This window comes from Macaca thibetana, chromosome 18, assembly GCF_024542745.1.
Source record: "Macaca thibetana thibetana isolate TM-01 chromosome 18, ASM2454274v1, whole genome shotgun sequence".
NCBI classification, from domain to species: Eukaryota; Metazoa; Chordata; class Mammalia; order Primates; family Cercopithecidae; genus Macaca; species Macaca thibetana.
This window is the reverse complement of record NC_065595.1, coordinates 1,119,246-1,142,865: the sequence shown is the minus strand read 5'-3', so window position 1 is coordinate 1,142,865 and position 23,620 is coordinate 1,119,246. Positions and strand designations below refer to the sequence as shown.

At 41.1% G+C, this 23,620-nt stretch overlaps 1 protein-coding gene across 2 annotated transcripts in view; it reads left to right on the top strand.

Annotated features, from left to right (window-relative positions):
* Nucleotides 1–1,333: 1,333 nt before the first annotated feature.
* The window catches only part of ATP9B (ATPase phospholipid transporting 9B (putative)), a 295,408-nt gene continuing 273,121 nt past the window's right edge, over nt 1,334–23,620 (top strand). For both annotated transcript variants that reach the window (XM_050768237.1, XM_050768236.1), the window contains exon 1: nt 1,334–1,582. In XM_050768237.1, coding sequence (XP_050624194.1) covers nt 1,464–1,582 — 119 coding nt within the window. In that variant the 5' untranslated portion in view covers nt 1,334–1,463. The remainder of the gene's footprint in view (nt 1,583–23,620) is intronic.

Sequence of the window (23,620 nt, the reverse complement as noted above, 5' to 3'; positions counted from 1 at the left end):
TGTAGTCCAAGCTACTCGGGAGGCTGAGGCAGGAGAATGGCGTCAACCCGGAGCTTGCAGTGAGCTGAGATCGCGCCACTGCACTCCAGCCTGGGCGACAGCGAGACTGTCCCCCCCCAAAAATTAATATTCATAATGACCTTTTTTTTTTTTTGAGACGGAGTCTGGCTCTGTCGCCCAGGCTGGAGTGCAGAAAAAGTAATACACGCAGATGGGGGAGGATCACCTGAACCTTGAGAGGTGGAAGCTGTAGTGAGCCGTGATCAAAACATTGCACTCCTGCCTGGGTGACGGAGACCCCATCTCCAAAAAACAGAAAAGCACTTATAAGTTCATGTTGAACAGTGTTTCAAACACACAGACAAAATGTGTATGTCATAATGGAATATCAGAAAAACATTGGTTAAAAAAACACAAAGTGAATAAACCAGAATAGGCGAGGTGAGCGGTGTTCAGCTTGCGGGCTTCCAGGGGCAGTGGGTGATGGAGGTGGAAGGGGGCTGTCCTCGGGACAGGAAATGAAACAAACCCAACCAAAGGTGTATATTCGTTCATTCAATATCGTTTTTCTTTCTTGTGTAGATTGAGAGTGTAAACCTCGTTTCTGACAGTCGCCTACAGGACTTTTCAGCAGGCCGCGGGCCTAGAGGTTGCGGATGTGGACCCAAGCTAAAGACCAAGAGCCAGAGGAAAGGAGGAAAGCGGCAGTGACGAAGCAGGACAAGAACATCTCGGAAATTCAGCCCAGCGCGGTGGGCGCGCCTGGGGTCGCGCCGCTTTAGGGACCAGGGCCACGGAGCACGACCCTGCCTGTGAACGCACAGACACCAGCGGTTCCAAGGGCACGGGCATGAAGCGGGCACCGAAGGCAGGCTGGAGAAGCGCGGGGCGGCAGCAAGAAGCGTACTACTCCCAGCAGCGCAGGCTCGGGACCGCTCAGGAGGCCGCGCGCGCCCACGCATGTGCCCGGCAGAACTTTCAGGAGACGGCTGCGAGGTCCTTCCCCCCGCGGACCAGAGCGCGCCCGGCCGAACCTTGATCCATGTGCGGGGCCTCCCGCGCTACCAGAAGACCAGCCGGCGGCGTACGCAAGCCCCGCCCCGCCGATTGGTGACGTCATCGGGCCCTCACGCGGCGGGGGCGGGGCCTCAGAACGCGGCGACACCGCCCCAGTCTTCGCCGCTCGTGACGTCATCGTCCGGACTCCACTGACTCCCGCGCCGCCTTTTTGCCACCTGGCGCACGTCATCGTGCGCCGACGCCCAAAGGAGGGCGGGCCTAGCGAGCCACGCCTTCCGCGTCGCGTCGCCGCCGCTCTTGACGTCATCGGACCTCGCCGCTTGGCGGAGGCGGGGAAGGTCCGCGGGCGGTGCCTCAGCCGGGGTTGGCGCTGAGGGGAGAGGGCGGGGAAAAGGTGGCGAATTGAGGGGAAAGCGGGAGGGGCGGGAAAGGGCGGCGGGAACATGGCGGACCAAATCCCGCTCTACCCGGTGCGTAGCGGCGCGGCGGCCGCAGCCAACCGCAAACGCGCGGTCTACTACAGCGCCGCGGGGCCCGGGCCGGGAGCCGACCGGCACAGCAGGTAACCGAGGCGGGACCGGCGCGCGTCCCCCGCAGACGCGCCCCGGGGGCTCCAGTCCACCGCAGGAACCCGGAGCCGGGCGGGTCTGGGGTCCTACCGGCGCGCCCCATCTGTGCGCCGGGAGTCGGGAGTCTTGGGCGTTCTGGGCGCGCCGCAGCTGTGGTGAGGGCCGCGGGCAACTGCCGGAGCGAGCGTCTGCATCCCGGGACGCCCGAGCCGAGCGCAGGAGCCAGAACGGGAGCGGAGAACCGCGGTCCGGTGTTGAGGGGTGGCTGCTCTCCTAAAGTAAACGGGGATCAAAAGTCCTAATTTATGGGATAATTCAGAGTCTCCGAAACTTGTTTGTGTAGCCGTATGAATTGTGAAGGTGACAGATGCAATTTTAATTATATTGTTAAAAACACACTCCTTATTGAAATGACTTCTGTTCGACATTTCGGTATCTTTGCTAGGCACACTTTTTACTTAAACACATATATACAAAGTGCTTTTTGTCGACATGTTTTGCCTTTAGGAAAGGGAAATGGAGTATTGAGAACGGTTGACTTGTTTAGTGGGGCCACAGGTTAGCGGTAGAATTAGTGTACAGACCTTTCATACCCGAGATTGGATTTAACTCATATTTAACTTATTTCTCCTTCAAAGAAAAGAAGAAAATTTTAAAAAATAAGTATTGCTTCTTACAGTTTTTGAAGTTTTATTCCAGAGGAATTGTAGAAAACATAATTTCACTCAATATGTAGTTGCTTCAGAATTTGAGTTTTTGAACAATTTTTGGTTTCGGCCATTTGAGAGACTGTAACATACAGCTCAGAGTACGTATCGGAATGTTATAACGCTGATTTGTGTGTTGATTTTCCCACTAGCTGTTTGCTCTTGGGTAACTTAAACTCAAAGCCATGGTTTCTTCATCTGTAAAGTGCTGGATAATATTTTTTCTTACGGGATTATTGGAGATTACAGTAGAACCTGTGTAAGGTGCCCTTTTTTCAGTGCTTGGTTGAAAGTGGGTTCTCTGGAACTACCATTTCTCCTTTCCTCCTTGGTGTTACCTATAGCAGTAACTGTATTAGTAAATCTGTTTAATTTTAGGAGTTCATTATTTGGAAATGTGCCACCTGTTTCAAAATAGGTTTCCGTCACAGATTGAATCCATTTTTGCCTCATGTACTTTGAAGCACTGTCATGTGGTGCACACACATTCAAGAATTTTGTCTTCTCGGTGGATTGTTCCTTTCATGGTTAATGTTCCTCTGTCTCTGGTAATTTTCTTTGCTCTAAAATCTTCTTTGTTAGATATTGATGTCGCCATTTATGCTTTTTTTGGATTAATGTTTGCATGGTATTAGCTTTCAACTTACCTATGTTGAATTTGGAGTGAGTTTCTTGTTGGATCTTATGATCCTATTTTTTATTGACTATGCCATTCTCTTTTGATTGGCATATTTACCCCATTTACAGTTACAATAATTATTGATATGTTAGAATATAAGTGTGCTATGTATTATCTGTGTTCTGTTTCTTCTGATTCTCATTACTGTTTCTTTTTTTTGTTTTTGCCACTTTTTGGGTTACTTGGACACTTTTGGTGTCCGTATAGTGTGTTTGAGATTAGGTGTTTGTATAGTTTTCACAGTGCTTGATCTGGGTATTACAGTATACATATGTGACTTATCACCATGGTGTATTGCTGTATTTCACCACTTCCAGTCAAGTGTGGAAACCCTTCTTTCAGTTAGGTCCTCACTTTAAATATCATGTCCTGGGTATCAGATGGTGTTACAGGTGGTTGACACAGTTTTTGTGTCAGTCATCAAATATGGTTTGTAAAACTCATGATGATAAGGATAGTGTATTGCACATACCACGTGCCCATATTTCCCCTTTTTCTATTGTTCTTCCTTTTTTTTTTTTTTTTTTTGACAGAATCTTGCTCTTTTGTCCTGGCTAGAGTTAGTGATGCGATCATAGCTCATTACAGCCTTGACCTGTTGGGCCCAGGCAATCCACCCATGTAGCTGGGACTACAGGCACATACCACCATGCCTGGCTAATTAAAAAAAAAAATTTTTTTAAGAGACAGGATCGGCCGGGCGCGGTGGCTCAAGCCTGTAATCCCAGCACTTTGGGAGGCCGAGACGGGTGGATCACGAGGTCAGGAGATCGAGACCATCCTGGCTAACACGGTGAAACCCCATCTCTACTAAAAAATACAAAAAACTAGCTGGGCGAGGTGGCGGGCGCCTATAGTCCCAGCTACTCGGGAGGCTGAGGCAGGAGAATGGCGTGAACCCGGGAGGCGGAGCTTGCAGTGAGCTGAGATCCGGCCACTGCACTCCAGCCTGGGCGACAGAGCGAGACTCCGTCTCAAAAAAAAAAAAAAAAAAAAAAAAAAAAAGAGACAGGATCTTGCTATATTGCCCAGCTGGTTTCAAGTGATCCTCCTGTGTCGTCCTCCCAGAGTGTGACGATTAAGGCGTGAGCCATGGCTGCTAGCCTGCCATTCTTTTCTTAGCATTTGAAAAATCTTGTGCCTCTTCCTTCTTGCGTCCGTAGTTTCTGATTAGGATGCTGCTGTCACTCAGATTGATGTTCCCTTGTAGATAATGTGTCATTTCTCTCTGGCTGCTTTCAAGTTTTTACTTTGTCTAGTTTTCAGAAGTTTAATTATGATGTGTCTTGTCATGGATTTTATGTTTGGTTTTTTGTTTGTTTGTTTGCTTTTGGTCTTCGACTGAATTTAGGAAGTTTTTAGCCATTATTTCTTCAACTACTCTTTGTTGTTGTTGAAATAATGGAGAGTTGCTCCCACTCTCTTCTCTCCATTTGGATTTCCAGTGTTAAGAAAGTTGGATCTTATGTTGGTGTTTCATAATTCCCTTAGGCTTTTTCCCTGTTTCTTTTCTCTGTGTTGTTCAGATTGTGTACGTTCTATTAATCTGTTCTCAAGTTCCCTAATTCTTTACTCTGTTATCTCCACTCCATTCTGTGAATGTTTTGGCTCTTGGTTTGACAGATGGTTTTCGATTGTCTCTTGGGTATTTTGTATATTAGGAGAATTTGGGTTCTATTTATATCTTTTATTTTAGCGTGCAGCCACCCTGTTTAGATTCAGCACATAGGTCCTGGACTACATTTGTGGCCTGTGGTTCTAAATGACATTTTAATTCTCAGAGCCTTTGTGCTGTGATCTTTGGTCTGCTTGGTTTATGTGGTATCACTGGGGCTCTTCCTGGTCTCTGTTGGTGCTGCGTGAGAGCGAAAGGTGGATTTTCCTAGGCCTGGTTTCTCTTGTTAAAAGATGAAAGTGTCAGACCCATGGGGATGAAGAGGCTTCTGTGGTTGGGCCCTGGCTGTGGCTGTATCCCATCCATATGGACCCAGTGACTGCCCTGGTGTCTCTGGGTTGGAGAAGAGGAGTCTTAGCACCGCTGTGGCAAAAGGGTTCCTGTGGCAGAATCCCTCTTGCTGGTGACACCTTGATGCTCTGATGTCTTGGAGCAAGATCTTAGGTTATGGATAAAAAGGTTTTTCTGGACCGGGCTCCTTATGTGGTGGGGTTGCACCTGTTGGTGCTGCCTGGCTCTCCCTAATGAGAGAGAGGAGTCTCAGGCATGAGAGGCACAGAGCCTTCTTGGGCCAGCAGCTTGTAGTGACAAGTTCCCCTTACTGCTTCTGCCCAAATGCCCCAGTATCCTTTGATGGGAGAGGGGAGTCTCAGGCCCCAATATCCCTTGGTGGGAGAGGGGAGTCTCAGTAAGTCACTGCTGCCTTCTTACCTTCTTTCAGAACTCTCCTTTGATTGGCTTTTGCTTAATTACCAGGGTTTATAGTTGGACTTACTGGGGAGAAGCAGAGAAATGGGTCTATGGCATTTTGTCTGGACCAGAAGTTGTGCTTCTACATTATTTTCTGAAGTTGGGTTTTATTTTATCGTGGTAACATACACATAGTTTAAAAAGTTAAGTGGTGCTTTTACAAGGCATACAGTAAGATATTGTGACTCTACCTGTATGTTGGTAAGTATTCTTTGGCTCTTGAAAAGAACATTTATTTTGCTATTGTTAGGTGGAGTGTTCTGAAATGTTATTTATTTCCTTTGTCCTGTTGAGTTCGTCTTTCCTTGTAGCTTTGTTTATTCTCTTTTGTTCTTTTTTCTTTTTTTTGACATGGTCTCAGTCTGTTACCCAGGCTAGAGTGCAGTGGCATGATCATGGCTCAATTCAGCCTCGACCTTTTGGGCTCAAGCCATCCTCCTGCTTCAGCCTCCAGAGTAGCTGGGATTATAGGCACACGCCAACATGCCCAACTGATTTAAAAAATTTTTTTTTGGCCGGGCACGGTGGCTCAAGCCTGTAATCCCAGCACTTTAGGAGGCCGAGACGGGCGGATCACGAGGTCAGGAGATCGAGACCATCCTGGCTAACACGGTGAAACCCCGTCTCTACTAAAAGATACAAAAAATTAGCCGGGCGAGGTGGCGGGCGCCTGTAGTCCCAGCTACTCTGGAGGCTGAGGCAGGAGAATGGCCCGAACCCGGGAGGCGGAGCCTGCAGTGAGCCGAGATGGCACCACTGCACTCCAGACTGGGCTACAGAGCAAGACTCCGTCTCAAAAAAAAAAAAAAAAAAAAAAAAAAATTTTTTTTTGTAGAGATGGGGTTCCACTGGACTTGAACTCCTGGGCTCAGTGATCGCCTTCTATTGGCCTTCCAAAGCGCTGGGATTACAAGCATGAGCCAGTGCACCCTGCCTCTTTTTAGCGTTTTATCAATTTTTGTTTCACATATTTTGTAGGGTCTATTGTTTGGTGCATACACGTTTGAGATTCCTGTGTGTTCTTGATGGATTGACACTTTTATCATTATGTAGTTCACCTGTGTGTCTCTGGTAATTTTTCTGCTCTGAAATCTACTTTATCTGACACTAATATAGCCACCTCTGCTTTCCTTCAATTAATGTTTGCATGGTATATAATTTTCCATCCTTTCACTCTCAGGTAACTTATATTTGAAGTGAGTTTCTGGTAATTGTCATATGGTTGGTTGTTTTTTTACCCACTGCCATTGTCTGTCTTTTGATTGATGTATTTAGAGGGTTTATGTTCAGCGTAATGTTTGATAATGCCATTTTATTTTTTGCTTTCTGTTTTTGTTTCTCTGTTTTCTTTTTCCTGCCTTATGGGTTATGCTTCAACATTTTTTAGAATTCTAGTTTATCTATAGTGTTCTTCAGCGTATTTCTTTGTATAGATATTACTTAGTGGTAGCTCTAGGAATTACATTATGTATACATAACTCATTGCAGTGTACTGTTGGTATTTTAACAGTTGTTGGGTGAAGTGTAAGAGCTTCGCCTCTTTAAATCCCTTTATCCTCCCGTTGGTAATACTCATGTAAAAGTATATGTAGATTTTACATACATAAAGGTATATAAATATTTCCTTTATATACAATTAGAACTCTATATCAGACAGTGTTATAATTTTTGCTTTATCTCTCTAAGAATCTAGAATATTCAAGAGGCAAAGGAAAGCCTATGGTATTGACCTACCCTTTTTGCCCTTTCTGTTTTCTTATTTCCTGATAGTTCACAATTTCTCATTTTTGTTCTGTTTCAGTAATTCTCTATTCTTTTAGGGTAGGTCTACTGGAAGCAAATTCTGTTCGTTTTCCTTCATCTGAAGATGCTTGTATTTCTCCTTCATTCCTGAAGGATAATTTCATCAGATACAGAATTTGGAGTTGACAGTTCTTTTCTTTTAGCACTTGAAAAATGTTATTATGCCACTTCTTTCTGGTCTCTGTGCTTTCTGATGAGAAATCTGATATCATTTGAGTTGTTTTTCCTTTTGAGATAGGTGTCATTTTTCTCTTACTACTTTCAACATTTTTTTTAGTCTTTAGTTTTTAGTCGTTTGACTATTCTGGGTCTTGGTATGAATTTCTTCAGGATTACCCTGTTTGGGGTTTGCTTAGCATCCTGATTCTTTAAGTTTGTATCTTTTGTCAGATCTGAGAAGTTTGCAGCCATTCTTGTCAGATCTTTTGTCAGATCTGAGAAGTTTGCAGTGCTTTTTGTGCTCTACTCTCCATCTCTTCTTTTACCCTGGTGTGACACCTTGTGAAATCTTTTCTTGTTGTACCGTAGGGTCCTGAGTTTCTGCTCATTTTTTCTAAGTCCATTTCCTGTTCATCTTGGGCAGTTTCTATTGTTTTGTCTTAAAGTTCACTGATTTTTTCCCCCTTTTTAAAATTTTACTGTTGAGCCCATCCATTAAGATTTTTAGTTTCAGAATTTCCAGTTGTTTCTTCTTCATACTAGCAGTGTCTCTTCTGAGACTTTATATTTTTTTCATTTGTTTCAAGTCTCTTCATAATTGTCCATTGAGACATTTTTGTGATGTGTGTTTAAAAATGCTTGTTAGATAATTTCAGTGTCTGTGTTGTTTTGATGTTGACATCTGTTGATTCTCTTTTCTCATTTGAGTTGAAATTTTTCTGGTTTTGGGGATAATGAGTGATTTTCCAGTATAGCCTAGACATTTTGTTATGAGATTTGGGATCTTATTTTAATCTTCTGGTTATCGGGCCTGGTGGTAGTGGTAGTGGAATGTGGGGGTTACTGCCAGAAGGGGGTGAAGAGCCAGGTTCCCTTCACAGCCCATTTTGACATCCGGAAAGGGAAGGTGCCATGTGACTACTGGCTCCCCAGTGGTCTCTGCTAGCACCACCTTGGCTGGGAAGGGGAGGAGTGCCTGGTTACTGCATGCCTGTGGCCTCCACTGACATTGCATGGGTGGTGTTACCTTTTAGAAGGTGGTTAGATTTTCCACTTTTCACTAGGCCTCCTCTGACACTGATCGAGATGGGTAGGAGTGCTTTATTACTGCCAGTTGGGGGTATTAAATAAAATGTACCAGAGGCCATTATTTCAGACTAAGCTCCTGCACCAGGCCAAGCAGACTAGAACAAACTAGAATGGAGTCACTTGTGCTAGGTGCCACAATCAAACTAAATTAAAAACAGGCCAGTTTCCCCCAAAACAAGAGATTCACAGCAACCAGTCATAAGGGGGCCAAACTGAGCCAGCATAAGAGAGTCCTCTCTACCCTGTAAGGAAAGTAACTTTGAAATGCCCAATCTGTATTTTGTTCCTTGAATCTGCTTTCTGCAGCCTTTTCTGGCTGCAGAGTTTACTTCTGCTGCTCAGCTGATCTGAGTATCTTTCTATTTCATAGATGAAATACTGCCTGATTTGCTAATAAAAGCCAGTTCGATCTTTAAACTAATTTTTTGAAACTTTAACAGGGATGAGCGTCCGGCACCCTTGTGCATGTACCCTACAATGACTGCCAGGCTTGGATGGATGTCTCCACTCCCCACTTGGTCTGCCCTGACACCATCTGGGCAGTGGGGAGAGTATCTTCCTACAGCTGGGCAGTGTGGGAGTCCAGGCTTCGCTTACTCTTTGCTGTTCAGTGTGGGTGAGGCTGTGCTTTTTCTGTCATCTTTGGATGGGATATTCCTATCAAATTTTTTTTGTTCCGCTAGGCTGCCCTTTTCCTAGTCCTTTGGCTAGAAAGACCAGACTTTTCTTGGGGATTTTTTTGGTCTGTGTCTATTACTTTTCTGGTTGCCAACTCTCTAGTACACAACATGGGCATGAGACCAAAAGGGAATACTGGAAACTCACTGATGTCTTGTTCTCTGAGTCCAGGGACCTTACTGGTCTGCCCTCTTCTCCCCACCTTTTGATGTTTAATGTCCAGGGTTTTTATCTGTGTTTAGTGGGAAGAATAAGGAGTAGCACATATACTCCATCTTGGTCTAGAACTGGAAGGAAGGAGCAGTTTACATTTTTCCTTTTTTCTTCTTTTTATTTACTCTTTTTTATTTTAAAATTGCTTCATTTACTCATTTTTAACAGCTTTTTTGATATAGTTTATATACATACAAGTTACCCTACTTAAAGTGTATAGTTCAGTGTTTTTTTTTTTTAATGTTTTAAGTTCTGGGATACATGTGCAGAATGTGCAGGTTTGTTACATAGGTATACACATGTCATGGTGGTTTGCTGCACCTGTCAACCCATCATCTACATTAGGTATTTCTCCTAATGCTATCCCTCACCTAGCCCCTAACCACCTGTCAGGCCCTGGTGTGTGTTGTTCCCCTCCCTGTGTCCATGTGTTCTTATTGTTCAGCTCCCATTTATGAGTGAGAACATGCGGTGTTTGGTTTTCTGTTCCTGTGTTAGTTTGCTGAGAGTAATAGTTTCCAGCTTCATCCCTGTCCCCGCAAAGGACATGAACTCATCCTTTTTTTGTGGCTGCATAGTATTCCATGGTGTGTTTGTGCCACGTTTTCTTTATCCAGTGTATCATTGATGGGCATTTGGGTTGGTTCCAAGTCTTTGCTATTGTGAATAGTGCTGCAATAAACATACATGTGCATGTGTCTTTATAGTAGAATGGTTTATAATCCTTTGGGTATATACCCAGTAATGGGATGGCTGGGTCAAATGGTATTTCTAGTTCTAGATCCTTGAAAAATTGCCACACTGTCTTCTACAATGGTTGAACTAATTTAGACTCCCACCAACAGTATAAAAGCATTCCCATTTCTCCACATTCTCTCTAGCATCTGTTGTTTCCTGACTTTTTAGCGATTGCCATTCTAACTGGCATGAGATGGTATCTCCTTGTGGTTTTGATTTGCATGTCTTTGATGAGCTTTTTTCATATATTTGTTGGCTGCATAAATGTCTTCATTTGAAAAGTGTCTGTTCCTATCCTTTGTCTGCTTTTTGATGGGATTGGTTTGTTTTTTTTAAATTGTAAATTTAAGTTCCTCATAGATTCTGGATATTAGCCCTTTGTCAGATGGATAGATGACAAAAATTTTCTCCCATTCTGTAGGTTGCCTATTCACTCTGATGATCGTTTCTTTGCAGAAGCTCTTTGGTTTGATTAGATCCCATTTGGCAATTTTGGCTTTCGTTGCCGTTGCTTTTGGTGTTTTAATCATGAAGTCTGTGCCCATGGCTATGTCCTGAATGGTATTGCCTAGGTTTTCTTCTAGGGTTTTTATAGTTTTAGGTCTTACATTTAAGTCTTTAATCCACCTTGAGTTAATTTTCGTATAAGGTATAAGGAAGGGGTCCAGTTTGTTTTCTGCATATGGCTAGCCAGTTTTCCCAACACCATTTGTTAAATAGGGAATCCTTTCCCCATTGCTTGCTTTTGTCAGGTTTGTCAAAGATCAGATGGTTGTAGATGCGTGGCATTATTTCTGAGGCCTCTGTTCTGTTCCATTGGTCTATATATCTGTTTTGGTACCAGTGTCATGCTGTTTTGGTTACTGTAGCCTTGTAGTATAGTTTGAAGTCAGGTAGCATGATGCCTCTAGCTTTGTTCTTTTCGCTTAGGATTGTCTTGGCTATGTGGGCTCTTTTTTGGTTCCATATGAAATTTAAAGTAGTTTTTTTCTAATTCTGTGAAGAAAGTCAGTGGTAGCTTGATGGGGATAGCACTGAATCTACAAATTACTTTGGGCAGTATGGCCATTTTCACAATATTGATTCTTCCTATCCATGAGCATGGAATGTTTTCCATTTGTTTGTGACCTCTCTTATTTCCTTGAGCAGTGGTTTGTAGTTCTCCTTGAAGAAGTCCTTCACATCCCATATAAGTTGTATTCCTAGTTATTTTATTCTCTTTGTAGCAGTTGTGAATGGGAATTCACTCATGATTTGGCTCTCTCTTTGTCTATTATTGGTGTATAGGAATGCCTGTGATTTTTGCACATTGGTTTTGTATCCTGAGATTTTGCTGAAGTTGCTTATCAGCTTAAGCAGATTTTGGGTTTTCTAAGTATACAATCATATCATCTGCAAACAGGCAGTTTGACTTCCTCTTTCCCTATTTGAATACCCTTTATTTATTTCTCTTGCCTGATTGCCCTGGCCAGGACTTCCAATACTATGTTGAATAGGAGTGGTGAGAGAGGGCATCCTTGTCTTGTGCCGGTTTTCAGAGGGAATGCTTCCAGCTTTTGCCCATTCAGTATGATATTGGCTGTGGGTTTGTCATAAATAGCTCTTATTATTTTGAGATACATTCCATTAATACCTACTTTATTGAGAGTTTTTAGCATGAAGGGGTGTTGAATTTTATCGAAGGCCTTTTCTGCATCTATTGAGATAATCATGTGGTTTTTGTCATTGGTTCTGTTTATGTGATGGATTACGTTTATTGATTTGTGGATGTTGAACCAGCCTTGCATCCCAGTGATGAAGCTGACTTGGTCGTGGTGGATAAGCTTTTTGATGTGCTGCTGGATTTGGTTTGCCAGTATTTTATTGAGGATTTTCACATCGATGTTTATCAGGGATATTGGCCTGAAATTTTCTTTTTTTGTTGTGTCTCTGCCAGGTTTTGGTATCAGGATGATGATGGACTCATAAAATGAGTTAGGGAGGAGTCCCTCTTTTTCTGTTGTTTGGAATAGTTTCAGAAGGAATGGTACCAGCTCCTCTTTGTACTTCTGATAGAATTCGACTGTGAATCTGTCTGGTCGTGGGCTTTTTTTGGTTAGTAGGCCATTACTGCCTCAATTTCAGAACTTGTTATCAGTCTGTTCAGGGATTTGACTTCTTCCTGGTTTAGTCTTGGGAGGGTGTATGTGTCCAGGAATTTATCCATTTCTTCTAGATTTTCTAGTTTATTTGCGTAGAGGTGTTTATAGTATTCCCTCATTGCAGTTTGTATTTCTGTGGGGTCAGTGGTGATATCCTCTTTATCATTTTTTATTGTGTCTGATTCTTCTCTCTTTATTTCTTATTATTCTGGCTAGTGGTCTGTTTTGTTAATCTTTTAAAAAAAAAAACCGGCTCCTGGATATTCATTATATCCAGCCAAACTAAAGTGAAGGAGATACAGACACGAAAAACCCTTCAAATAAAAGGGTTTGAAGGGTTTTTTGTGTCTGTCTCCTTCAGTTTAGTTGGGCCGGATATACAATTCTGGGTTGAAAATTATTTTATTTAAGAATGTTGAATATTGGACCTCATTCTCTTCTGGCTTGTAGGATTTCTGCAGAGAGATCTGCTGTTAGTCTGATGGGCTTCCCTTTGTGGGTAACCCGACCTTTCTTTCTGGCTGCCCTTAACATTTTTTCCTTCATTTCAGCCTTGGTGAATCTGACGATTCTGTGTCTTGGGGTTGCTCTTCTCAAGGAGTATCTTTGTGGTGGTCTCTGTATTTCCTGAATTTGAATTTTGGCCTGTCTTGCTAGGTTGGGGAAGTTCTCCTGGATAATATACTGAAGAGTGTTTTCCAGCTTGGTTCCATTCTCCCCATTACTTTCAGGTATACCAGTCAAACGTAGGTCTGGTCTTTTCACATAGTCCCATGTTTCTTGGAGGCTTTCTTTTCATTCTTTTCATTCATTTTTCTCTAATCTTGTCTTCACGCTTTATTTCATTAAATTGATCATCAATCTCTGATATCCTTTCTTCCACTTGATTTGGCTATTGATACTTGCGTATGCTTCATGAAGTTCTCGTGCTGTGTTTTTCAGCTCCGTCAGGTCATTTATGTTCTTCTCTATACTGGTTATTCTAGTTAGCAATTCCTCTAACCTTTTTTCAAGGTTCCTAGCTTCCTTGCATTGGGTTAGAACATGCTCCTTTAGCTCGGAGGAGTTTGTTATTACCCACCGTCTGAAGCCTACTTTCGTCAGTTGGTCAAACTCATTCTCCGTCCAGTTTTGTCCCCTTGCTGGTGAGGAGTTGTGATGCTTTGGAGGAGAAGAGGCATTCTGGTTTTAGGAATTACCAGCATTTTTGTGCTGGTTTTTCCTCATCTTCATGGATTTATCTACCTTTGGTCTTTGATGCTGGTGTCCTTCGGATTGAGTGTTTGTGTAGATGTTGATGCTTTTTGTTGATGTTGATGCAATTTCTTTGTTTGTTAGTTTTACTTCTAACAGTCAGGCTCCTCTGCTGCAGGTCTGCTGGAGTTTGCTGGAGATCCATTCCAGATCCTGTTAACCTGGGTTTCACCAGCGGAGGTTGCAGAACAGCAAAGATTGCTGCCTGTTCCTTCCCTTGGAAGCCTTGTCCCAGAGGGGCACCTGCCAGATGCCACCTGGAGCTCTTCTGTATGAGGTGTCTGTTGACCCCTGCTAGGAGGTGTCTCCCAGTCAGGATACACGGCCGTCAGGGACCCACTTGAGGAGGCAGTCTGTCCCTTAGCAGAGCTCAAGCGCTGTGCTGGGAGATACGCTGCTCTCTTCAGAGTTGGCAGACAGGAACATTTAAGTCTGCTGAGGCTGTGCTCACAGCCTGCCCTTCCCCTTAGTGCTCTGTCCCAGGAAGATGGGAGTTTTATTTATAAGCCCCTGACTGGGGCAGCTGCCTTTCTTTCAGAGATTGTCTGCCCAGAGAGGAAGAATCTAGAGAGGCAGTCTGGCTGCAGTGGCTTTGCTAAGCTCTGGTGGCGGCTTTGTTTACATCACCTACTCAAGCCTCAGTAATGGCAGGCGCCCCTTGCCCCACCAAGCTCGGGCATCCCAGGTTGACTTCAGACTGCTGTGCTGGCAGTGAGCATTTCAAGCCAGTGAATCTTAGCTTGCTGGGCTCCGTGGGGGTGGGATCCACTGAGGTAGACCCCTTGGCTCCCTGGCTTCAGCCTTTCCAGGAGAGTGAACGGTTCTGTCTTGTTGGGATTCCAGGTGCCGTGGGGTATGAAAAAAGACTCCTGCAGCTAGCTCAGTGTCTGCCAAAATGGCTGTCCAGCTTTGTGCTTGAAACTCAGGGCCCTGGTGGTGTAGGCACCCAAAGGAATCTCCTGGTCTGAGGGTTACAAAGACCGTGGGAAGAGCGTAGTATTTGGACCAAAATGCACCGTTTCTCGCAGCACAGTCCTTCAGGGCTTCCCTTGGCTAGGGGTGGGAGTTTGCCTGACCCCTCGCGCTTCCCGGGTGAAGCAACACCCCTCTTTGCTTCAGCTTGCCCTCCGTGGGCTGCACCCACTGTCTCCCCAGTCCCAGTGAGATGAGCTGGGTACCTGAGTTGGAAATGCAGAAATCACTCGCCTTCTGCCTTGATCTCACTGGGAGCTGCAGACCAGAGCTATTCCTATTCAAGCATTTTTGTTTTTTTTGAGAGGGAGTCTTGCTTTGTTGCTAGGCTGGAGTGCAGTGGCGCGATCTTGGCTCACTGCAACCTTTGCCTCCCAGGTTCAAGCGATTCCCCTACCTTAGCCTCCTGAGTAAGCTGGGACTACAGGCTCGTGCCACCATGCCTGGCTAGTTTTTTTTTTGTTTTAGTAGAGGCAGGGTTTCACCGTGTTGGCCAGGATGATCTCGATCTCTGGACTTCATGATCCACCCACCTCGGCCTCCCAAAGTGCTGGGATTACAGGCATGAGCACTGCACCCAGCCCAGTGTTTTTTAGAATATTCATAGATAAACGTAACCATCACCAAAGTCAACGTTTGAACATGTTCATCATGTCCAAAAAAAAACCTCGTGCCCTGGAGCTACCACCCTCATCCTGTCATTTTCCATTCCACTGATCCCCCAGCCTCCTGTCTGTAGAGTGTTTTCATTGTGGTAAAATATAGGTAACTTAAAATTTACCATTTTAACTATTTGTAACAAGTCACTAATTTCACAATGGTACACATTTCCCAAAATAGAAATATTAGAACATAACAATTTTGCTATAAACTTTATTCACTTCCCAATTTAAATTTTGGGAAGTGTGTGCTATAGAATAGAATAAAAGTAAAAAAAAAAAAAAAAAAAAAAAAAAAAAAAAAAGAAATGTAAGTTAGTGTATTGTCTTAATTTACCAGAAGCAGAATTTTACATTATGTAGCCTAGATATCCACATTGGCAGTTGAAAACGAAATAGTTATTAGAAAAACAGCTTTCATATGAGCTTTACTTCGCTTTGTAAGCTTTGAAAGTTTCCTTCCTTGACCATATGAAAATGACATTTTGCTCTTATGTATAAAGAACTGTAGTTATTGTATTTTAGAAGTTCTCAGGTTTTCCTTGAAGTGGAATTATTTTTATTATAATCATACTACTTTAGAACACAGTATATTTAAAAGATAATGTTGGTTAGTTGTTAAAACGTATAAAAAATTTCATGATTGGGCTTATATTTTATAAAAATTTCTAAGGGAAGAATTAGATGTGATTTGAGTATGATGTTAGTCCGTTTTTGCATTGCTATAAAGAAATATAATACTTGAGGCCGGGTAATTTACAAAAAAAAAAAAAAGAGATTTAATTGGCTCATGCTTCAGTAAGCTTTTCAGGAAGCATGGTGCTGGCATCTGCTTCTGGGGAGGCCTCAGGAAGTATACAATCATGGTGGAAGGTATTGGGAAGCCAGAATGTCACATGACAAAAGGGAGCAAGAGAGAATGGGAGGTCCCAGACTCTTATAAACGACCAGATCTCACGTGAACTGAGTGAGAACTCACTTATCAATCACCATGGGGATTCATGAGGGGACCACCCCTACCCCATGATTCAGTATCTCCCACTAGGCCCCACCTCTGACATTGGGGATCACATTTCAACATGAAATTTGCAGGGGACACACATCCAAACCATATCATATGGTTAAGGAAGATTAAAACATTCAATAGCACATTGCCTTTATTATCATCAAGGATGAGGATGTTACTGTTTTCATATGTCATTAAGTAAACAAAATGATGTGTATCACACATAGTAACTCATAGTTCACTGGGAATGCAATTACTTGTTAAGTCTGTTTTCTACAAAGTCATGTGAGACATTGATTTCTCCTTCACATTGTTAACATCTGGGTGAAAATAAGGTATTTGTTAAATTGGTGTTTCCCATTTTTGTGTTTTAAGTGATGGTGGTGTCATTCAAATTATCTTTGCAGTTAAATGAAGAATGAATGACATTAAGCATTGTTTTGTTTATCCACGTCCGTTATTAGTTTTTCTTTGCTTTTGCCAGCAGTGTGACTGTTGGCCCTGCCCAGAGGCATTTGCAATCTTCTAATAGTTAAGTTTTAGCATTGAAAGATACTAGTGTTAAGAACAGATGTCTATTGTCTGATTATTGGTAAAATATTAGTGTTTCTTGATAGAAGCAACACAATTTTTTTAAATGTTAGATTTCTAATTCTGAGAGTCTATACACAATTTTCTATGAATCATAAAACTTTGATAATTATGATAGTCTAATATTTTACTAGTTGTAAAAATGAAACTTCTTTTGCTGTGATGGTTCACAATTGAAATGCCTTTTTTTTTTTTTTTTTTTAAAGACATAGTACTAATTCTTAAGACAGTATTTATCTGGTTGTCCAGTCCCAGGATTCGTTGAAATCAGAGACATTTTCTTGGCGGTTCTATAAGAGTTTCCTTTAAAAGGCATATGTAGGCCGGGTGCGGTGGCTAACACCTGTAATCTCAGCACTTTGGGAGTCCGAGGTGGGCAGATCACCTGAGGTCAGGAGTTTGAGACCAGCCTGGCCAAGGTGGTGAAACCCTGTCTCTACTAAAAATGTAAAAATTAGCTGGATGTGATGGCGAGCACCTGTAATCCCAGCTACTTGGGAAGCCAAGGCAGAAGAATCTCTTGAACCTAGGAGTCTGAGGTTACAGTGTGCTGAGATTGCACCTCTGCACTCCAGCCTGGGAGACAGAGCAAGGCTCTATTTCCAAAAAAAAAAAAAAAAAAAAAAAAAGTATAAAATAAAATAATTTCAAGTTTAAAAAATTATTTACACTTGCCAGAATAGAAATGTTTTACTTATTTATTTATTTATTTTTTACTCCTAATAGTATTAGCATGAAGACAGAGTTGATAATAGGGAACATCACAATTTTAGGTAACTGAAGTATTTATCCTGAGCTAATTGGCTATATAGCTTCAAATTTCTGGGTTTGTATTTACATAACATTGGATATTGTACCATTAACTCTAATTCAGAAGTTTTTCTCAATTTATGTATAACAGTATTATTTCTTTTTTTTTTTTTTTTTTTTTTTTTTTTTTTGTTGAGACGGAGTCTCGCTCTGTCGCCCGGGCTGGAGTGCAGTGGCCGGATCTCAGCTCACTGCAAGCTCCGCCTCCCGGGTTTACGCCATTCTCCTGCCTCAGCCTCCCGTGTAGCTGGGACTACAGGTGCCCGCCACCTCGCCCGGCTAATTTTTTTTTTGTATTTTTAGTAGAGACGGGGTTTCACTGTGTTAGCCAGGATGGTCTTGATCTCCTGACCTCGTGATCCGCCCGTCTCGGCCTCCCAAAGTGCTAGGATTACAGGCTTGAGCCACCGCGCCCGGCCGGTATTATTTCTTATTTCAAGAAATTGGTGTTCAGTTTTCTTGTAGAACATTTTAGAAATCATTAACTCCAAGGTTACTGTATATATAATTCCCATGGGGGAAATGATTTCCATGTTCCTTTTGCTGCGTTTTGCTACTAAAGTCAAGGCGTATTTTTCAGGCAGCCATCCCTTTAATTTTATTCATTTATCTGCTGGCTTATTTATTTATTTTAACATCTTACCCTGTGTCTTAGTCTATTTTGTGGTGCTGTAACAGAATATCTGAGACTAGATAATTTATAAAGAACAGAAATTTATTTCTCACACTTCTCGAGGCTGGAAGTCCAAGATCAAGGTATTGACATCTGGTGAGACCTTCTTGCTGTGTCCTCACATGGGAGAGGATGGGAGGGCAAGAGAGGAAGAACGTGGTTTCCTCACATGGCAGAAGAGCAGGATAGAGCGAACCCATGCAATATGCCCTCTTTATGATGGCATTAATGCGTCATGAGGGTGGAAATATTGTGGCCTAAATGCTTCCCATTAGGCACTATCTCCTAAGACTGTTGCTTTGAGGATTAAGCTTCCAACACATGAATTTGGAGGGGACAAAAACATTTCAACCATAGCACCATTTGTCTCCTTTGCTGCTATAGAAGGGAGAGTCCCAATTTCTCATTAGTTTATGCAGCTTGCTGCTTACTAATGACTTATCAATGACGGTTCAACCTTGTAGTTGTATTTGATGAAGGAAATATGCACATTTCTTTATAACACTTAGTTTTTTGCTTTGTTTTTCTACTTTACTAACATGCAGGCAAAGGGAGAGTGTTTATTTTTAAAGAAGCTTTGAGCATTAGACATGTTTTAAATATATTTCTTTAATATCGATTGGCTTCTAAGAAGTGTTTCTCATCGAAATGGAAACAATAAGGCTATTAGATATTTAAGAAAAAATGTAAGTTTTAAAGCTAGTTATTGTGTTGATTTACTTTTACTTAGATACATGTAAATTATGTGCCTTCCAGTACTTGCGAGTTGAGAGTTCCTAATTTTTTTTTTTTTGAAACCTTTGGCTGCAGTTCAGATAGCTGTCCTTGTTTCTTACCATGGCAGTGCTCTTGGGTTTGGTATCATCCATTCTGTCGTCTTTGTTCATAATTGTTTTTACTCATTTTAAAAGTATGTTCCCAGAATTATACTTAATTGCTGGAAACGTTGATTTTTCTTGAGTGACAAACCAATTAAGTGTGTATGACACCAGGCAACAAAGACACTTAAGATTCTGCACTTTTCCTGTCTCTGAAAAAATCCATTATTCATCATCTTACTGTTTTTAAATACTGTGGTAAAATTTTCAATACAATAGGAAAATTGTCTTGGAAATGGAATAAATTGCTTGCCAGTTCAAAGGCTCCATTTCTGGAGTTGAGGTTACAAAACATGATGTTGCTTGTGTTCCTTATCTTTCAGAACTCCTTGTGCTGAGTTTCCTGCATTAAACTTGATAAGATTGTGACTTTTACCAAAATAAGACATAACTGTTGAAATAATGAAAAAGACCAAAAGTCTCATTTTGTGTATTATATTACAGTATATTTATGTGGTGTTTTGAATTTTATTCGCATTTTGTATAAATATTCATTTTCTAGTTGACTGTTTTAAAAGAAGCAGTCTCATACAGAGAAGAAAAAAATGACGTTTTAAGGGAAAAATATTAATGTTTTAGGTCTGTTACTTCACAGATTGTGTAATTTTTTTTGCCTAAATTATAATGAAACTTGTATGTTGTAAGGATGTTCTGTGATGCTGTCAATAGTGGTTGGAGTTGTGTATAAAGATTATCTGGAGACACTACAGCAAGTAGCATTTGGATTGGTAGAGTAGGGTGTTTAAAAGAGGGGTGAAAAGAAGTGACTACCATTTCTCCTAACACATTTACTTTCAACAAAGTTCTTCTCCGTGATTATTTTTAGTGACAATATTCTATTCCGTCGTATATTTCACCAATTATTTATTCATGGATACTGTGCTTTTTGCTGTGTTTCCTTGGGTCTTTTTCAACATCACGGTACAGTGATGGTTACCTTTGTAGAGAAATACTGAACACATTTTAAATTTCCATGGGATAATGAGAAACCCTGGTTAAAGTTTATTTACATTACAGAAATAAAAAGCTTTCAATGCATCTTCAAAAATTGTTCTCCACTTTTACCAGCGATTAAGAGTACCTGTTTATCCAAGACTTTTGGCCATATTGAATGTTAAGAATTCTTTTTTACATTTGATAAGCAAGACATGGTCTCTTCTTGTTTGATTTTGCATATTTAAAAGTCCTCTGTGAAGGCATAAGAATGATGCAATGGACTTTGGGGATGCAGGGGGAAAGGTTGGGAAGGGGGTGAGGGATAAAAGACTACAAATTGAGTTCTTTTTCACAGTGTTTACTGTTGGCATATAGAAATGCTACTGATTTTTGTATGTTGATTTTGTATCCTGCAACTAGTGAATTGATCAGTTCTAATAGTTTTCTTGTGGAGTCTTTAGGTTTTTGCAAATATAAGTTCGTATCATCAGCAAAGATAATTTGATTATTTCCTTTCCAATTTGGATTCCCCCATATATGTTTCTCTTGTCTGATAGCTCTAGCTAGGACTTCCAGTACTATGTCGAGTAACAGTGGTAACAGTGGGCTGAGAGTTTTGAAGTCTTCAGTTACTATTGTGGATTTGTCTATTTTTCCTTCTGCTTGTATCAGTTTTGCTTTATGTGTTTTGAAACTCTGGTGGTAGGTGCATACATATTTAGGACTTTTAGATCTTAGTGGTGATTTGATCCTTTTATTATTTCATTATGTTCCTCTTTATGCTAGGCAGTTCTTTTTTTTGATGTGTTTGTCTTATATTAATATAGCTACTTAGCTTTCTTTTGACTAGTGTTTCCATTATATACAGTCATGTGTTGTTGAAGGATGGGGATGTGATGTTCTGAGAAATGTTAAATACCATTAATACTTAAAATACTTCCCCTAGATACTGAGTTTTGTACTCCAGAAATATGTTTGGCAATTTCATTGTTGTGCAGCCATTCTAGAGTGTACTCACACAGACCAAGATGATAGAGCCTACTGCACATCTAGCCTGTAATGGTAGAGCCTGTTGCTCCTAGGCTACAAACCTGTGCAGCATGTTACTGTCCTGAATACGGCAGGCAGATGTGACACAATCGTGTATCTGTGTATCTAAGCATACTGAACATAGTAAAATGCAGTATAAAACATAAACAATCATACACCTGTACAGGACACTTAGCATGCAAATTAATCTTTAGCTTACTTCAACTTTTTTACTTTATACTTTTTTTAATTTTTAAAAACTTATTGACTTTTTTGTAATAACACTTAGTTTAAAACATGAAGAGATTGTATTGTTGCACAAAAATATTTTCTTTTTTAATATTCTTGTTCTATATGCTTTTTTTAAAATTTATTTTTACTTAAACTTTTTTTTTAATGTTAAAAACTAAGACAAAAACACACATATTAGCGTAGGCCTACATAGGGTCAGGATCATCTAATCACTATCTTCCACCTCCACATTTTGTCACACTGGAAGGCAATAACACACGGAGCTGTCATCTCCTGTGATAACAATGTCTTCTGCTGGAATACCTCCTGAAGGACCTGCCTGAGGCTGTTTTACAGTTAGCTTTTAAAGAAAATAAATAGAAAAGGTACGATCTAAAATAATAATAGTATAGTATAGTAAATACATAAACCAATAGTATAGTCATTAGTTATGATTGTCAGGTATTAGATACTGTACTAGGTGTATATGCTAGACTTTTATATGAATGACTGGTAACCCAATAGATTTGGTTTACACCAGCATCACCACAAAGATGTGAGTAATGCATTGTACTATGAACGTTATTATGGCTGTGATGTCACTAGGTGTTAGGAATTTTTAGCTTCCTTAGTGAGACCACTGTTTTATATGCAATCCATTGTTGACTGGTATGTCATTATGCAGTGATTAACCTTATTTTTCCATTTTTTTTACTTTTAATCTTTTAATATTAAATACCATTATATTTAAAGTACTTCCTTTAGATAGTGATTTTTGTACTCCAGGGGATGTTTGGCAATGTCTGGAAACATCTTTGATTGCCACAACAAGGGGTGAGTGTGGGGCTGCTACTAGCATCTAGTACATAGAGGCTGGGGATACTGTGGAATAAATATGTGCATAGGACAGCTTCACCCCAATAGAGTTCTGTGGCCCAAAATATTAATGTGCCTCTGCTGGGAAATCCGACTCTAGGGCTTATGATAATACGGCTAACTTTTCACTTCTACTTAAGGTTAGTATTTTACCACCTCGTATAAACTATAGAGTCACCTACTCTTCCCTGTTAGGCTTCTTATATATATTTGCATCTGTTTATGTTAAAAACTTAACCTGACAATTTAATACGTTTTATTTTTAATAGTCATACATATTTTCAAGAACTTTCTGTTGCTCTTCCTTCATTCTAGAAGTTCCGTGTTTCCTTCTGGTATCATTTTCTCCATCGTGAGTCTTTCTTTAGCATTCTTTCAGGGCAGATCTGTTGACAGCAAATTTTCTTAGTTTTCTTTCATCTGAGAATATCTTTGTTTTCCCTTCGTTCCTGAAGGACATTGTTGCTGGATATAGATTTCTGGGTTCACAGTTCTTTTCTTTTAGCACTTCAAACATCAAGTTCCACTGTGCTTTGGCCTCCATTTTTCTCCATGAGAAATTTACAGGCATTTGAATTGATGTTCCTCTATATGTAATGAGTTGTGTTTCTCTGGCTGCTTTCAAGATTTTTTCCTTCATCTTTGCTTCTAGTAGTTTGATTATGATGTATCTTTATGTAGGTATCTTTGACTGCACGCTGTTTTTAGTTTGCTGTCTTTTTTATTTAGTAGATTTCTTTCAACAGATTTGGGAAGTGTTTATCCATTTTTTCTTCACATATTTTTCTGCCTCAGTTTTTCTGGTATTCTAATGACGTGCATACATGTTAGACCTTTTCATATATAAAGAAATATAGATAAATAGTGTGTATACGTGGGTGCGTGTGCACACACCACCTCCCCCATCTGCTTAGAATTTCTGTCTACCCTAGGATACTTGTAGAGTATTAAAAAAAAAAAAAAAGAACTTCTGTTTTTCTATTCACTTCGAGACTGTTCAGCTTTATCTCATGGAACATGGATATAATGGCTGCTTTAAAACTCCAATATGTTTTTCATACTGCAAGTAGCGTTTGTTGGTTGTTCTTTTTCTTGACTATTGGCCATGTTTCCCTATTACTTTGTATGTTGAGTAAGTTTGGCTTGTATCCTGGACATTTTGAATATTGTGTTGAGGGACTCTGGGTCTCATAATCCTTTGAAGAATGTTTTGTTTTAGCAGTGCATTGACCTGGGTAGGTTTCGACCCCTAGTTCTGTTTCACCACCAGTGGGTGGTGGTTGCCATGTCAGTTCAGTTGCAAAGCCTTGACCAGGCCATCAGCTGCCCACTAGTGCTTGTCAGGGCCTGTTGTGTAGGACTTGAGTAGTTCCCAGAGCCTGTCCTGTGCTTATTTGGGTTTGGGCACATTTTTGCAGCTTGGGGGTGAGCCTGGGACTTCTGTTGATTCATATACAGAATTAGGGCATCCCTTGTCCAGCTTT